Source organism: Sparus aurata, chromosome 9 (genome assembly GCF_900880675.1).
Source record: "Sparus aurata chromosome 9, fSpaAur1.1, whole genome shotgun sequence".
In the NCBI taxonomy this organism is placed as follows: Eukaryota; Metazoa; Chordata; class Actinopteri; order Spariformes; family Sparidae; genus Sparus; species Sparus aurata.
Window position 1 is genome coordinate 30,381,643 of NC_044195.1, and position 17,668 is coordinate 30,399,310.

The 17,668-nt window shown below is 40.9% G+C and overlaps 1 protein-coding gene across 7 annotated transcripts in view; it reads left to right on the forward strand.

The window, feature by feature from the left end:
* Positions 1 to 17,668, forward strand: part of gulp1a (GULP PTB domain containing engulfment adaptor 1a) — a 93,223-nt gene that overhangs the window by 59,689 nt on the left and 15,866 nt on the right. For 5 of the 7 annotated variants that reach the window (XM_030427921.1, XM_030427920.1, XM_030427927.1 and 2 more), the window contains one exon: positions 14,873 to 14,934. In XM_030427921.1, the coding sequence (XP_030283781.1) occupies positions 14,873 to 14,934 (62 nt within the window). Of the gene's footprint in view, positions 1 to 4,918; positions 4,998 to 14,870; positions 14,935 to 17,668 lie in introns of those variants that run through there. The other 2 variants (XM_030427923.1, XM_030427922.1) reach the window with 2 other exon arrangements.

Below are 17,668 nucleotides of genomic sequence, written 5' to 3' on the forward strand. Positions count from 1 at the left end.
AAACAGAATATAAACCTGATAGGACAGACGCTTTCACTCATGGGCTGTCTGCTCCCAGATGTTCCCGGTGTTCCAATATGGTGGCTTGTTTGGACATTTATCACATTATACAATGTGATAAATGTCTTTCCGAAGGTGGAAGTAAAACACACTGAATCTGTCTACAGTTTAGATCCACAACGTTTAGTTTAAACCTATGAGGGTTTTTTTTTTTAGGTTCCTGTGCATGTAAAATGTCTTGAAAGGTCCAACTTCATACCAACAGAGGTTCCTCCCTCCCACAGAAAGCTCTGCAGTAGCCCCGCCTTTAATTCTGTGACTTTGTGACATCACAGTACGTCACTGTCACACAGTTGCATAATTTATGCCTACTGGCTAATTTGGCACGAAAGAATTGATTTAGCACAGCTGCTCTGTTGTTGTTGTTGTTGTTGTTGGTACTGGTTCAGTTACGTGTGAGCTGACCAGTCAGAGGAGACTGAGCTGGCAATGAAGCAATGATTTCAGAAAGTGCTGCAGTTCTAGACGGTATGAGAAAACTGATTTTAGCATCATGACACTATCTGATTAGAGCACGTAGACCTTTCTAGAAGAAACACAAACTAAATGTGAACCTGAAAATCTGCATAAAGTTTCCTTTAAACTTTTTCCGTGAGTTCCTAGAGGTAGTAAGTTCTGCTGGTAACCCCTAATTTGCATAAAGTAGCCCAGATCTCAACTTTATGCAAGTGAGGAATTGTAAACGTGATGACTCAAGCTGCTTATGTAGACAATGAATAGGAGGCTTGGAAATAAAGGATCCTGTGGACACGTACCATGAATGTCAAGATATATCGACCCCTGCCGCCTCATTTCTCCCAGGGCTCCCAACTCTATTGGAAGTGCAAACTTCTGAAGAAATAATATGTCGTGGCAGATAAACAAGTTGAAAGAACTTTATTTGGAAAATATTTGCATATCTTCATCTAGATTAGTTTTGTTTTCTTGGAAAAAATTGTTTGAATCAGACAGTGGAAGTTGTCTCAGTGAGTCTTGTGCAAAAAATGTTTTTTAAATCCCCCATGTCTGAACTCAGTAGGTTCAGTACAATACCAGCCCTGCACACTCCCATTCGTTCATTTGGCAGGACTATAAAGTCTTCACACTTGAAAGCTCCAAATGAAAAACAAACAAAAACAGAGTGATGTGTATACTTATTATTTTGGCCGATGAAATGATTTTATTTGTTTAACTGGTGCAGCTTCAAAGGGCTGTTTGACAGACACGGGTTGCAATAAAACAGCCCAGACATAAAATGATTCATTTCCATAAATCTATGAAGGACAACAAAACTGCCAATACCAGCAGAATGCAAAAACAGTCCACAGACAACAGTCATAATAATATATACATTCTGCCAAGCATTCATAAATGTAAGAAAGGTGGTTTTGCAGTCTTGAGGTGACCCTGCCCATACGCACAGGAAGAGGTATTTGGGAGCGCAGTTTGCCAAACAGCTTGATGTGTTTACCACCATCTGTCCCGCTCCCTCTGGTGGAATCAGCAGACCTAGAGAAGCCTTGGACAGTGCTGGGCAAAGTGTCCGGGGCCCAGGTGTTCCACCGGGCTGTAATGATATTTGGCTGTTATAATTCACTTTTTTCCCATTAGGTCGGCTATTTTTGGAGCTTAAGATGGTGATCAGGGAGAGCAGCACCTCACGTTGAATTTCCCTTTGGTTCAGTGTAATTTCCTTTCATTTTAACTGGGATTTCATTCCTGTGAATATGAGCTGCACAATTGCAACCCATTCTGCCCCTTCACTTCTAAGTTTGACTCTGCTGGGACTCTAGTGTCACTTTTTGAAGCGCCCATCTGGAGAAATAATATGAAGAGCTAGAAAAGTTGACTTGAGTTTGTGTCCTGTTTGTGACGAAAAGTCAGGAGTGATTTGTTTTTGTGTTGTGCTGCATTAGTAAGCGAAACATACATAAATTATATAACTTGCATAACATAAGTGACATTGATATATTATGTGAAGTGCTTGTGTCACTTACATTACACAATACTATGTCAACGTAGTTATTTATACCCACAGTCTGATCTTATCCTAAATCCAACCAAGTCGTTTTAGAGCCTAAACCAACCAAGTAGGTTTGGAGCCTAAACCTAACCAAGTAGTGTTCTGGCCTAAACCTATCCAAGTAGTTTTGGAGCCTAAACCTAACTAAGTAGTTTTGGAGCCTAAACCTAATCAAGTAGTTTTGGAGCCTAAACCTAATCAAGTAGTTTTAGAGCTGAAACCTAAGCAAGTAGGTTTGGAGCCTAAACCTAAGCATGTATGTTTGGAGCCTAAACCTAACCAAGTAGTGTTCTGGCTACCCACAGTCTGATCTTATCCTAAATCCAACCAAGTCGTTTTAGAGCCTAAACCTATCCAAGTAGGTTTGGAGCCTAAACCTAACTAAGTAGTTTTGGAGCCTAAACCTAATGAAGTAGTTTTAGAGCTGAAATCTAGGCAAGTAGTTTTGGAGCCTAAACCTAATCAAGTAGTTTTGGAGCTGAAACCTAAGCATGTTGTTTTAGAGCTGAAACCTAAGCAAGTAGGTTTGGAGCCTAAACCTAATCAAGTAGTTTTGGAGCCTAAACCTAATCAAGTAGTTTTAGAGCTGAAACCTAATCAAGTAGTTTTGGAGCCTAAACCTAATCAAGTAGTTTTAGAGCTGAAACCTAATCAAGTAGTTTTGGAGCCTAAACCTAATCAAGTAGTTTTAGAGCTGAAACCTAAGCAAGTAGGTTTGGAGCCTAAACCTAATCAAGTAGTTTTAGAGCTGAAACCTAAGTAAGTAGTTTTGGAGCCTAAACCTAAGTATGTATGTTTGGAGCCTAAACCTAACCAAGTAGTGTTCTGGCCTAAACCTATCCAAGTAGTTTTGGAGCCTAAACCTATCCAAGTAGTTTTGGAGCCTAAACCTAATCAAGTAGTTTTAGAGCTGAAACCTAAGTAAGTAGTTTTGGAGCCTAAACCTAAGCATGTATGTTTGGAGCCTAAACCTAACCAAGTAGTGTTCTGGCCTAAACCTATCCAAGTAGTTTTGGAGCCTAAACCTATCCAAGTAGTTTTGGAGCCTAAACCTATCCAAGTAGTTTTGGAGCCTAAACCTAATCAAGTAGTTTTGGAGCCTAAACCTAACTAAGTAGTTTTGGAGCCTAAACCTAATCAAGTTGTTTTAGAGCCTAAACCTAAGCAAGTAGGTTTGGAGCCTAAACCTAAGCAAGTAGGTTTGGAGGCTAAACCTAACAAAGTAGGTTTGGTACCTACCTAACCAACCAAAACAACCATCTGACAATGTAAATAACAGTATAAAAGTCACAATATGTCATACTGTGTGAGCTGTTTGTCAGCAAGCTTTATTTTAAAAGTCCAACTGGACGTTGCATATTACTTATTTGCAAAAACTGATTATAGATGGGTAGAGTGTCACAACAATTATAATCAATATATGAAGACACACACAGGACACTAATCCCAGTCTCTGATAAAAGTATTTTGTATGACCTGTCCATCCACCCCCTCAAATTACACTTTTCCTGCTCTTTCTCCTATTAGGGGGGGCTTCGAGAAGTGACAGGAGAGGGGGTAACTATGGTGTCAAACTCTGAAGCATAGGGCCATGGACCAGGCAGCTGTATTTGACATATTGGGAGTGAGAACGGGCTGACATTTGCACATGCCTGTCTGTGCCTACACTGTGGGGGCATGTTGGAAAAAGTAAATTACAGCTGAAGTTAGAACCAATCATAAAGTTGGCCTTGGCAGCAGACAGATAATGATGACCACTGCAAAAAATGACAGCTAAACAGACAGTAAACAGATCGCTCAACAAATGCTCCTAGGCAGAGGAGCACACACCGGTCACGAATCTGACATAAAGCCTTTTTCACTAAGAGAAGGACAGCAGCTTCCTGAAATCCACCATTACGTCCAATAGGTGCCTGACCCTAAGACTTCTCTGCAGACTTCATTTCTGCTACTCTTTTTACAGTCAGTTAGTGGCAATTGGTGCCAAAAGGTCCCCAACAGATAGCATAATGACAAGTTTTTCCCCCAAGAAAGATAAAATGTTTTATTTGAGAGCATGACCCATAATATACAAAAATATCTGGAGCAACATTATGTGCAATGTGAAGCTTTATTCTGCCACTAAACAGACATAAGTATCCAAAGTTTCCTGTCATAAAACAAAACAAATGTGTATGAAATGAATAATTGTCCCTTCAGAGTTTATCCAAAGATTTTATCACACAAATCTGAACAAAAGCCTCTTTTATGACGTTTGAATGAGCTCTGTCTTGAACTGTTAATGAAATGCTCTGATGAGGAAGATAGGGAAATGAACAGTGTAATCTGTTCTCTGGGTGGGACCTTGAACCATATCACAATAGATTTGGACCAGCCTGCAAGATTATTTCTCGTCTCATTGCGCGATAATTTGATTCTTTGAAATCCCGTTCAGTTTCTTACCGAATCTGACTTCATTTGTGGATATAATGGTCCCATAAATTGGGAATATTCGTCTGATATGCGACATTTCATTTGCAGCTGACAGCCTCCCACATGAGTTGAACAAAGGTTTACTTGCCAGTGATTTCGCATCAGAGCAAATTATTCGGTCTCTGCTGAACTCTTAATGCGTCTAAAGAAGATAATTGCCTCGTGTTGTTGATGCTGTTAACATGACTCATTATCATTTTTAACTTTTTGTTGATTTCAGGGTGGTTCAGACAAAGGCTTGTTGGAGCTTGCTGCATGTTGTTGTCATCTGAGGTCAACATTCAGTCCAACACTTGTATAAGCTTTAATTGTTTATAATTCTTTGTACCTCCCCTGGCTGCCTCTGCTTCCTTTCGGCTGTGAGAGTGAAGGCTGGCACTGACAGTCATCCCACTCCTCTGATTTACCTCCCCCTTTATCTCCGGCTCTGGCTGTGTTTTGTGGACTTGATCACGTCTAGCAGGTAATGCCAGCGGGGATCTTGATCATTTTTATCTCCTGTGTTTATTGCTCCACGCTCTTGGACGTGACCGGCAAAGGAATAGTCGGACTGTGCAGAATTCATGTGCAGCCTGTAGGTGCGCAGCAGGTTAGAAAACATAACTCATCGAACGCATTAGTGCCGCACCAGGATGCAACCTGCTTTGACTCCTTAAAGTGATAGCCTGACTAGGCAGTCAATGACCTTGTGAGTACAATATCATATTCACAGTAAGCTTTAATGAATGCAGTCTTGAAATAACTCCTCCATTAATGAATGTTATAATGTTCTATTTTTGTTGAAACTACGTTAGAGCGGTGTTTATTCAACTTAATGGTCATTTTGGAGGCTGTAGTTTGATGTGCTATTGAATAGTATTGATTAGATGTGTCTGTAGTATTCAGTCTAACCTCATTGATATAAATGGAGACATAACAGTCATGAAGGTTTTAAGTATTGTGAAGGAAACAGTTGCATTTGTGTTATCTAGGAGTATAAACTGGCAACTGAGTTGTTTGTTTTATCTTCATGACCCCCTGGTTTACTTTAACTGCGTTCCCATGTTCATGTTACTTTGCCTCAAACAGCAAAAATTGTGTATTTATATTCCTGAGTAGGTGTTTTGTGTCGTTGCATTCAGAGTATCAACAGTCCTGAGTTTGGAGAAGCTGCACAGTATTTCCTAAATGATCTTTTGTCTCTGTTCATTAACTTATCTGCTAAATGTGGATTTACAAATAAAGTTTTACTTGAAGAATCCAACAACACGTTTTTACCATCGTGAATATCAAGGTGGTGATTTTTATTTTTGTAATGTTCCTGAAAAGCAATCAGTTTCTGTGAAAACGTTCAGGTTCAGATTAACTCCTATCCTTCCTTTTCTCCAACTGCCGTGTTGTTGGTGAAATCCAGGTCAGGACTTTGGCCAGCAGTCCCTTTATCCGGATCTGCACCAAATGTTAATTGGCTTTACTCTAGGCAGAGACCAGTCCTCTATCCAATAGTCATAGAAATCTGTGAAGTCTTTTTTGTGTTATCCTGCTGACGAACCAAACCAACAGACCAGGGTGAAAAAACATGTCTACATATACATAAATAACAGACAAGGCCTCAAACCTGCAGTCTTTCTGATGGCCAGCAGGAGGAGACGCCACTGGTTTCAAAATAAGTCTAATTGTATGTAAGCTTATGGGAAAATGACCCAACTTATCTCTTGATTTACTATTTCAGTTATCAGTTATTTAATGAGTTTATGGTCTCAATCGCTAGTTTAAAGTCTTCTTCAATACAGCATGATGTTCATTTTGTACAATATGGTTCCATTTGGTATAATATATATAATATAAGTGATAAAGCAGAGTATACGCAAAGACATGTGAAGCCTGTCCTCACACTCACAGTCAGATCAGTTATTATCTCATTGACTATTCTGAATCTGTGAATATTATATTATATATTGTCAATTTCAAAACCTCAGTCAGTTGTCAGTGTTGTCAAGTTTCCACATCACATGTGTGGAAGTTGCACAATGAACCCTGACTGGCTTCCAAACTAACTAAACCGTGATTGAAGGTGAGCCTGAAGAAACTTTCCCTCCCTTCAGCAGATTAATGTCAAAACAACCTCCACGTGTCAAACCCTGCACATACATCATTCTGCACAGTAAAGGTCAAACATTCAAACAAAAAGCAAAGTGGGCGCAGGTGGATTTTAAACAATTTATTCTTAAAGTACAATATAGAAAACCATTTTTTAACAGTGCCTCATTGTGTACTGGCCCCCCGACATGTAAAGGTTATAAAGTAGCTGTCGAGTTACAATGTCACAGCGTCCTGGTGATGTATTCAGAAACTCACAGACTGATTAATTCCCTTGGCGAGAAAGAGGCACACACTAAATCCACAGTGTGTAGTTTGTATCTAACTGCAGGAATCTGAGTTAATTCCATAGCGGGTCACTGAATGTGCTGCATCAATTATAAATATTATTGCAATTCTTCCATACCAGCAGCTGGTAGCTGAAGATTAGTCATGTTATATAAACATACTTATACTGTTAGTATACAGTAGATGAGGCCCTGGATTGACTGAACAAGATCCACTGAGGTGTTTTGGTGACACATATTTCATAAAGTTTACTTACTTACTAATACTTAATTACATGCACTGGTGTGATTCAACAGCTGGAACGACATAAAGTGCAGTTATTAAACTGTAATGTGATATTAACATCAATTTTCTATGCTGCTTGTTTAATTATTAAGGTCACATGTCCTCTATCCATCATTTCTGATTGAATCAACCGAAAGCACTCACACAGAAAATTAGATGTTGAGGACGCACAAGCTTTTTTATTTATATGTCTATTTTTTTTTCATGGCCGTGTTGGCTGAATTGCTGGTTCGCATAAATGCCAGGCTGAAAGACGCAGCGATGACGTAAGCCATCATAAATGGTTTGTGATTTGATCAGAGAACAAATAAATGGATTTAATGCACGTCAGATAACCTTGAACTGGAAGGACTCCATCATGAGTCCACAATGTATCATGCCTGAATGATGGCTTATAAAGCCCCTGACTGAGTCTGTGATCCTTAAGCATTTCCGTCTTTGGCCCGATGTAATCCGTCTTAGCCTTGAATGAACCCTGAATTTCTTCCTGCGAGCCACATTTTCTGCATTTGATCTTTACATTGAGTGTGTCCCCTCAGGAGCTTTTCAAACATTCACTCTATACAATGAGGAGGAGCTTCTCAGGCTGAGAAGTGAAGCATCTAAGCTGATTTACTTCTGGCTAAAGTCAGAGGAGTTGGGGGAGGCGAGGCCAGAAATCAGGCTGGACAATACGGCTAAAAATGAGTGAAGAATGTATCCAACACTAATGGCTAGATGGAAGGCAACGCCACTGGTTTCAGAAAGAAGTCACATTGTGTGTAAGCTTATGAGAAAATCTCACTACTTCAGACTTGATTTATTACCACAACAAACAGTTTCCTGATGAGTTTATGGTCTCAATTGTTAGCTTCAGGTCTCTTTCATCACAGCATGACTTTCAGTTTGTAAATTATGGTCCCATAGAATAAAGCAGACAATAAAGCAGAGTATGCTTCAGGGCTTGACTATGTGATTGACAGTTCACTACCATGGTGTGACCTGGTGTTCTTGGTCAAATCCAATCAGGGTTTTCTCTCCAGCTCCAAACTCTCTCCCAAATATCCTCACATCTGGCTTTTAAAAAACACAAGATGGCGACGGCCGTATTGTCCAACCTGAGGCTTCAAAACAGTAGCTGGATGATGTCCAATCGGGTGACACCTGTTTTCAACCTAATGGAGACGTGTCAGCACATGAACTCACAGGGGGCGGACACAAAAGCATGAACACTTGCTAGCACAATATAACTAATCCACATACAATCACCTGGCAATTAGTTCAACCATTGCTGATAATGTTCTTCCTGTCAGAGAGGATCAGTCTGTCATGCTGTGCGTGTAGGTTGTGTTGTTGTATGAATGCATCGAAATCTAGGAGCTTGTGATATTTTTGGTTCATTTCCCCAGACAGACTCCATGTGCTGCAGACAAACCTCAAGTGAGATTCTCTCAAAGGACACACTCACTGTTTCTGTAGCATTGCAACATCTTGCATAGCTCTCTTTTGCATTTTATCCCGATGTGGAACAGTGGTAGATGTTTGTAACCAGATTGATTTTTGTCATTTTTTATAATACTTCATCTCAAAGTAGAGCCTGTCCTGTCAGCCCTCAGAAGGCATGTGGTTTAGGTTCCTTTCGGCGCAGAGCCCATTTGAAGTTGTCTTTCGCATGATGGAGAACTGTGCATACCCAGCAAATTCATTGTGTGTCATTGATTGAGCACTGCAGTGAATTAGGCTATTGCCTGCCCACTGCTTGTGGCCCTATAGAAAAATTGTGCACTTACAGCGCAGCACTCAAGCTTCTGAGAGGTAAGAGCCTGGAGAATGTTAAGGAGGGATGACTGCAATGCTTAATGATACAGGTTTAAATAGATGGTCTTTAACATAAGGCTGTTGTTGTTGTTTTGTTGTAGTAGTAATATGGTATTACATATAATAATAGTGACTCATTCTGCCTGTTTTTCACAACTGATGAAGGTGAAAATCAGCAAACTGCTACACAGAAAGCATCCGCATAAAATGGAAAACACATTAGACAGCAGCCAACAAAAGTGTTTAATTTGGTTAATCTGGGGGAACACGTTTCCTTGCAGAAGGCAATTAGTTGCAAAATGTAGCATCTCTGAGAGCAGCTGTACTCATGTGCAGAAAAAAGCTTCTAAAAATAGTTTTAGTTTCAGTATTTTTATAGGTGAAGAAGAGTAAATAATGATGTATATCAATTTTTAGAGAAGTGGAGTACTCGTTTTCTTAGGAAGCATATCGCGTTGACATCAAAGACTGCGGAGAACCTTTATCACCCCAACGCCAGGATTCACGCTAGAATATGAGATAAACGCGGTGGAGATAAAGAGGAATGCAGCTGTTGGCGTGTAGATAAGGAGAGATACCTTGTGATAAGGGTTGAATACATTAAACCGTCAATAAATCCAGAAATCACAGCAGCGCGCCAGACTTCTTCCTGTGCAAGTTGTTGGTCTCTAAGTACGCCAACGATACAGATGGATGTATTGCTTTTGTATTACACACAAACATGATTCCAACAATGACAGTAACAGAATAAATCAATTGAATATAGACGGTATAATAAAGTAAAAAAAAGTTGATGCACCAGAATTGTTCTAGAAAGACGTGACACATTTTCCTGAAACTTATCTTTTTAAGGAGCAAGGTCAAAAATCATTCCTTCTCCCAACTGCCATCTTCCACAAGCAGTCATTTAGCCCCCTATGGTGCCCCAATGTTCAAAAAACAGTGCAAATATGCCTTCTATGGTAGATAAAACATAATAAACCGCCCTCTATTCGCTATCCGTTTGTCACAACTTTCTTCTTGAGCTGGTGCCCTTCGTATTTTTTTCACCCCCTCCCCTAAAACATCCCGAGTCAGCCACTTGTTTATACTTAATGTTGGACATGCCTACAGATACAGACGAAGCCCTCTGTCCCTACTTTGGGTTAATTTCGTCTGTATTCCTGCACATATTCTTATAGCTCATGGATGTGTACCGATGGAGCAGTACCTCCAGTAGTTGTAGCAGCGTAGCAGCGTAGCCAATAGATCAAGTCAGACATGACAGCAGGACGAGAGGAAGATGTTTTCAAAAAATGGCGGCGCTTCTTGAGGTTATGCCATGAAAATAACAATTAAAATCTGGACACAGCTTTGGAGGAGGAGCTCTGTTCATTCCCAAGGAAGCTGCTCAGTGCTGCACGAATCGTGGAAAATGAGCCGGCCTGTGTCGTGGAGCCAACGGAGTGTGTGCTCTAGAGACAGAAACCAACTGAGAATGCTAACTTCCTGTTTTGGCTTGTTTTTCTTATAATATGAAAATTACATTAAATGACATTAAATTATATTAAATTGAACTACTATATTAAAGGACTACAAGTCAAAGGAACATCGCGTCTGAGTCATGAGTGTAATCTGCTGCTGTTGTGAGCTGCTCACCACAGAATGTGAGGCAGAAAGGAGCCGTCACCACTCCAGATCCTTTTCCTATTGCTGAGCAGGGAGCTTGTTTTGTTCGCTGGAGGTACACACTGTTTCCCCTCTCGTCTTTTTTTTTTCCTTCCCATGCCGAACGATTAACCATTTGTATCTGTCTACTCTGTTTAATTAGTGCAGGTATCTGTGGGCAGCAGCTTGTCCACACACTTGCCGATAGATCAGGTTGGACTTTAAACGAGGCTAATGTGAGATTCGAGTTTCAGCAACAAGGGGAAAAACTTTGGGATCAGTGACGGATGATTTTTAGCTTGAGGTGATTTCATTAATGTGCTTTTGTATGCTTTTATAAGGAAATATGAGTTGAAATGCTTTTACTGCAGGTAAAAGTAGGTATATATGGCTTCCTGTGGTTTGTACCCAGCGGGGGACTGAAAATAATAGAACATCCATTTTCGGAGTGACCTAACCCCGCGATGCCTGATGTGACAGCAGAAAATACAAAGGCAGTTATTGCCAGTAACAGTAGCTGGAGTGTAACATGCATGAAGGACGCGTAACCTTTCTCATGTGCTAACTGGCTCTCAGGAGAGCAGAAAGCACTGAGCAGCAATGCGCTCCCCGTCTCCAGAGACTTCTTACAGTACAGAGTGACGAAGATGCTTGTCAAGCTGTCACCTCTTGAATCTTCATCCAACACCTGACAAGTCAACCACACAGAGTGACCTTCAGACGCCACCGCTCATCCTCACGCCTCGACGGTTAATCTGACCCTGAGAGCGCTCGTAACTGCCCACGCCTTTCCGGGCGCTGCGCGTAGTTGCCATTTTATGCAGCACAGAGAGAGAGAAAGATGTCATTGTAAGCCCCCACACCTTCCCCTCCTTTTAATCAGAACAGTGTGTGCTGACGCCTTGAAAAAAAAAATGTCAGCCTACCTGCCACGCCGCTGTGTCAGCCCTCACCACCTCCTCCTCCTCCTCCTCCTCCTCCTGCATTCCTCACCCTCTTTCTTTCAAATTTACACTTTCTTAGCCCTCTTAGCAGCAAGACAGGAGGACATAGATTGTCCTTCTATCAACTTTCATTCAAGAGCCCCACTAGGAAATTGATTGCACTTTGGAGGAGACTGTTGCAAGGTGCAAGCAGGGGATAATCTCATTGCACAGCTGTTGAGTAAACTTAAAAGGAGGGCAATTTAAGTCGAGGAAAAGTCTCCCAGTTTCACCATGCGGAGTCTGAAAAGTGAAGTCACCATCCCTCACCATTCCAGCTGTTATTGCCCTCCATCGTTTAATTCCCTCCATCAAACTAATATCCACAAGAATAAAACATGACTTCCTCTCCGTGTCAAGAATGTGCCCGTTGGTTTCCACGTAACATGGTAGATGAGCAAACATCACCAACCGCAATTAAGCAAATGCGCAGCGCCGAATTAACACTAATTAGAATAGACTTTGAATCCATCAAGCCACTTAGCCAGCAGCGTCAATGTAAACAAAGTCATTAGCATACTTGTGCAGAGGACATGTTAAAGTTGATTCACATCGTTTGCGCCTCCCAAAAAGCCCGACGAGCGCAATCAACCTAAAGGAGTCGGGGCGCCCCAAGGTCACAGTCATGCATCTTTTGTCACCAGATTCATTAACGGGGTGATAAGCCGGTTATGAATGGGAAATGAAGAAAGACAATGATCCTTAATCAGCGGGTGATTAAGAAATGCAGGAAGCCATCAGCGACCCGTTGTGATATCTGATGCACTGCTCGTTTTGTGTTGAGGTAATCGTCAAAGTAAGTAAGTCATGAACTGCACATACTCAAAATACAAGTGAGGTTTAAAGTTTTAATTCTGTCTGTGAAATAGTTAGAAAACACAAAAATCTTCTGTTAATCACCTTAATTATTATCTGAATTTTACACTTTGACAGCTCCAAGCTCGCTCCAGGACTGCCCCCTTGTGGCTGGCTGCGGTATACATCATAAACTCCTCCCCCTCGATGTAACCCGACACATCGCATATCTAAACTCCCTAAATGACACATACCACCGTTCCCAAAACAGTATTGCAGCATACCAGTGACAGGAGTTCCGGTACTTTTGTTTCCAGGATGCTGATTCTGTAGCTCCACCACCTGAGCACCACTGTTCAGACTTTGGCTCCAAATAAAGTCACCAGCACCAGATGACTGCACTCGTAATTGTTAATATTTTGGCTCAGTTGTTGGTACAACAGGTGGAATTGGAGTCGTGTCATCCGTCTTTATGTATGTCAATGTTTTTTACACTAGAAATCCAATCCAAGTCAACTAGTCAGAGATTCTTCACTCTCACATCTGGAGTCTGTTAACTCTTGATGTGGTTGATGGATTTGGCTTCAATTAGCCAATTCAATTAAGATGTTTGAGAGACAAACAGCTCTGCAACATGATTGTTACAAGATCTGACAGCTGCCTTTGAAAGTTTTAACATGTCTGCAAAAATCGAGCTTAAAAACCTAAAAAACAGCCTCAACGAGACTCCGACTGTCCTCTGATTTCTGCTCGCTGCCACTGGATTAATTGTGCGTTCATTAATTGAGAGAGCTGACTGCTGTGCGTTTCATCAGCGCAACAGTTGTCAGCACACTGACAACTTTGTGCTTCGGGAAACGTTGACAGAGTTTAATCGGAGCACAGTGTGGTGTTTTTGACAGCTGTCAGGTTTTAAACACTCACTGAGGATCTTTTGTTCAGATTTTTTGGAAGGTGAGTTTTTAGTTACTTATGCAGAAGTATGACTGATGGACAAGAAAATGTTTGCGGTCAACAAACGGCAAATGTACAAGCTCTACACGCATCAGCTCTGATTAGCAAAGGAGTGTTAAGAAAAAGGATGATGAGCCCCGAAAAGTCTGAGAAGGGAATCGCCAAAGTCCAAACTTTTCACTGAATAATGCAACACAGAGGACGGGATGTTCACACAACCACCTGTTTGTTTGCAACTCCGACTTTCAGTGATCTCCAAACCCTCTGAGAACCCTCAGACCAGCATTGTTTTATTATTCATACAAGTGTCTCTTCTTTTATTTTGTCGGCCTTGGTCACAACTACAGAGACACGCTGAGGATTTATCTCGACTTTAAAGTTGCTCTGTGGAGTTTTTTCTCGACAACAAAACAAAAGTTTACATTCAGTGTTTCTCACAGTAACATTATTGGCAAAATGTGATCACGGATTCCTCATAAAATCATTTGCAAAGTTGATTTCTGAATATTTTGAATCGCGCAGTGTCTATATTCGTGTTTATTAGCAAGTTTAGCTGCATTCATCTTCTTCCTCACCATCCTCGTTGGGTCATTATGCTTCTTCGCGCACCGCTGCCACTGACAGTCGCTCGGTCGGATGACATTAAACTGTCGGCATGGAGCTTTGCGCAGGTGATTACGCAGTTGCAGTCCATTTCATGTCAAATTTGTCCTTCGCTCAGTCAGAACACACTTTTCGGGAAGTGGACCTAATGATTAAAGGGTTACAGGTTTAATAAGCAGAGCTGCAGGACAGGTGGGAGAGTGAGAAGCCTCATTACGTCCTTCACCTAATGTCGGCTGTTGATGCTGATGCATAACCCCCCAACTGTTCCAATCAAACTGGGATTGTACTGGGCAGCCTTCAGGTGTAAATGTGTGTGAGAGAGGAAAGAAAGCTTTCTCTTGGTGAAACTGAAAGATTTTCATTTTATGCAATTCTATCTTTGTATAGGCTACAATGGGCACTACAGTGGGTTTAATGCTCCTGTCACTGTCAAGCAGGGGTATGGTGAGGTCACAAAAAGTCATTTTTTGCCAGTTGCTTGGGTATTTAATCAGAAAGACACGTGTTAAGTATCCAATTGTATTGATGTTGTTATCTAATTTGAACTCGTACCATGTGAGACGATGTGGACTTATTGTGTTTTCCAGGTAACAGTGGCAGTTACAGATCATCTTCAAGCTTAGCTTTGTATTCAAAAAATCAAAGATTCAGTGTGTTTGAAACTCCTATAGGTCAATGACCGATGCTTTTGACTGTTGACAAAAGAGCCAAAAACCATGACTGTACTCAACAACAGCTTGGGATTTACTTCGGGTGAGACCAGGATGGGTGTTTTAGGACAGTTTTACATACATTTCCAGGATATTTAACCATGTCTGTGGTTGATTGTGTCTTTCCTCTACCTTATTAAATGAGACCAGATATTCAGACTTGCCTATTAAGTGAGCTGTTGTTGTCATTTCAGATAAATCATGGATGCACACCCCGGAGGCTCTGGCCAAGCATTACATACCCTACAACGCCAAGGTACGTTTCACCATCACACGGTTGGATTATCAGAGCTCTGTGACTGTAGAATACCTCAAACAAATCCCAGAAAGGCATTTTTGCTGTTAAACAATGGTGGGGAGCTCAAATCCCTTCGCTTTGTGGCGTCCACCTCTCTGTTAATTCATTCGCTGTCTGTCAGGTTTCCTCTCAGGCCAGGTGCTCCATGATGCATTTCCCCCGAGACAACCACGGCCTTTCACGACCGCTGACAGCAGCTTCACTCATTTTTCGCCCGAGCCATCAGCATTACCCAACACCCTCTGCCCCATTACATCACATCCAAGTCACATTTGGAATAACATGACAATGATAATGTGGGTGTTTAGCAGTGGGTGATTTTACTTGAACTCACACTTCTGTCGAAACCAGTCAAAACATCCGGTTATGATACAGGAAAAACTCAAAAAATGAAACAGAGTCCAACAAACACTCCTGGCAGGAGGACCGTCTCACTTTCCCATCCGACCGGTTTTCTGCTTCATTTTTGACAAAGGAGCTTCTCTCCTAGGAGGCTCCGAGTCTGACAGCCTACATCCTGAACTTCAGACATTTTTTAGGATGGAACTCCAAAACGACCACATCCCCCCCTCAAAACTGCTGAAAACTCCTTTGCTGATTGAAGCCGAGAAACAGGCAGAACTGGCGGAGAGGACACATCTTTAGAATCATAGCATATTGTCAGCTTTCACTGATGAGTCGCCTGTCTGGCTGAATTTGCTGAGATCTGAGTGCTACCACTCATCGCTGAAGGAAGTGGAGGGAGCGAGACAGCCAAAGTGCTCAGACTTTTCTGTTCTCTGCCTCTTGCTGAAAATAAGCTTCTTTTGAGCTCGTTGAATGGAGACAGGTCCTTTCTTCAAACCGTTTGATCCATTGATTCAACGAGGTCATTTTGAATTGATGACGGGATTAAACTACTCTCAATTTTGTTTCTTCCTTTTGAACCCAAATTTTCCCTGAACTAAACCCGACATGAAGTATTGTTTTGCCACACGCTTGCAAAGGAAAGGAGGATTGTACTGCGAATGAAAACACTGAGGTCAAATTGTCTGTACTTTTATTTTCTGTGGTGTTTCAAAATAAAAAAAATATTTCTTCTTTGACCACATCCAAACAAGCAAGGACAAAAAGAATTTCAAAATCAGTACATAGTCATATAAATCTTCATGTTGGGAAATAAAAGATTATTTTATTATTTATCAGGTTTATTGTTTTCATAGTATATATGATGGTAGAAAATAGTGAAAAAACATTCTTTATAATTTCTCTCAGCTCAAAATGATGTCTGAAAATTGCTGTGCTTATGAATAGTTCAGAGCCTGAGACTGAGAAAAGAAGTGAAATCTCACATTGAAAAAGCCTAAAACATTGAAACACTCAATCAAGTGATTGTTTCAGCTCAAAACACGCCATCCTACAGGCACTAGTATTGGACAATTAGAGCTTAATTTCAAAAAGTTTTATTTCTGTCTGTGTTTATACCTAGTTATTCATGTCTGGGAGAGTTAACTTGAAAGAAAGGCTCCATTTGAAATAAAAACCTTTCGAAAAAAGTAATTTAACTGAAAAAAAATCTAATATATGAGATGAACAAAGGAGGAATTGGGGGGACTTTGACTCTTAGGGCTTTTATTAAATCTTTGCTGCAGCTCTTTGCTACTTTGAAGTGTCTGAGAACAGATTTAGTTTGTTGCTGCAGCTCAGTGATGCTACATCGGTCCTACAGCTGCAACAAGTACTTAATTAATTGAGTAGTCGTGTGGCACACAATTTATCGGTGGCTAGTTCTCTGGTGTGAGCTTCTCAAATGTAAAGTTTTCCTGCTTTATTTTGTCTTTTATGATAGTAAACTGGACACTGCTGCGTTTCAGACAATGTCAGTGGTCAGAGTTTACTTAGTTGAAACTTTTGGCTTCCAACCTCAAAGCGTTCCAGTTGCGTGACGCCAAAAGACAAAAAACTTGTGACAAAATGATGACTGATGCTTTTATACCTTCCATTATACAGCATTTTAATATAAATATTCAAACATTTAATTTCCCAGCCTTAATACAAATGCTGCAGTCTACAAAGTCTACTCTCTTCCCAAGGATGTTGACACTGTCGTGTGACGTCAGACAGCTGCTTTACTCATGAAGTCGGGGTTAATAAATGTGCCCTGAGTTCACAAGAAGCAATTCCGACTTCAATTGGTGTTCCATTTTACTTATAGTGAAGTGCTACTCCAGTAAGAGGATTACTGAGTTGACTGGAAGGCAGCATAGGTTTTGGTCAAATGGCAGTTTGGAAGGACTTGAGTTCAAAACATGCAGAAAATGAACTAACACATAACAGCGTTGTCAAAGACGCCTCTGGACTGTTTGGCAGAGAAAGTCGGCCCCTTCCTGTCTCGTAATACCACTTTACAACTACTGCAAGAAGCAATAGTCCGATATCTTCTGTAGTTTCAGCTTCGAAAAAGCAAGTTAGTTACTTACTTTAATACTTTTTGACTTTAATAAGTGAACTAAATAATGTCACAAAATGTCAAGAAAGGAGACATTTCTACACCTGTTGTCCTCACAAAACAGAAAAATCTGAATTCAAGTTAAGACAAGCTAAGTAACCTCGTTAACTCACTTTAAGCACCGTACAGAGACGTCTTTAACACAACATCAATCAAATCAAATCTGTTGAAAGTTTTGGCCATTTCTCAGACATTACTGCATTA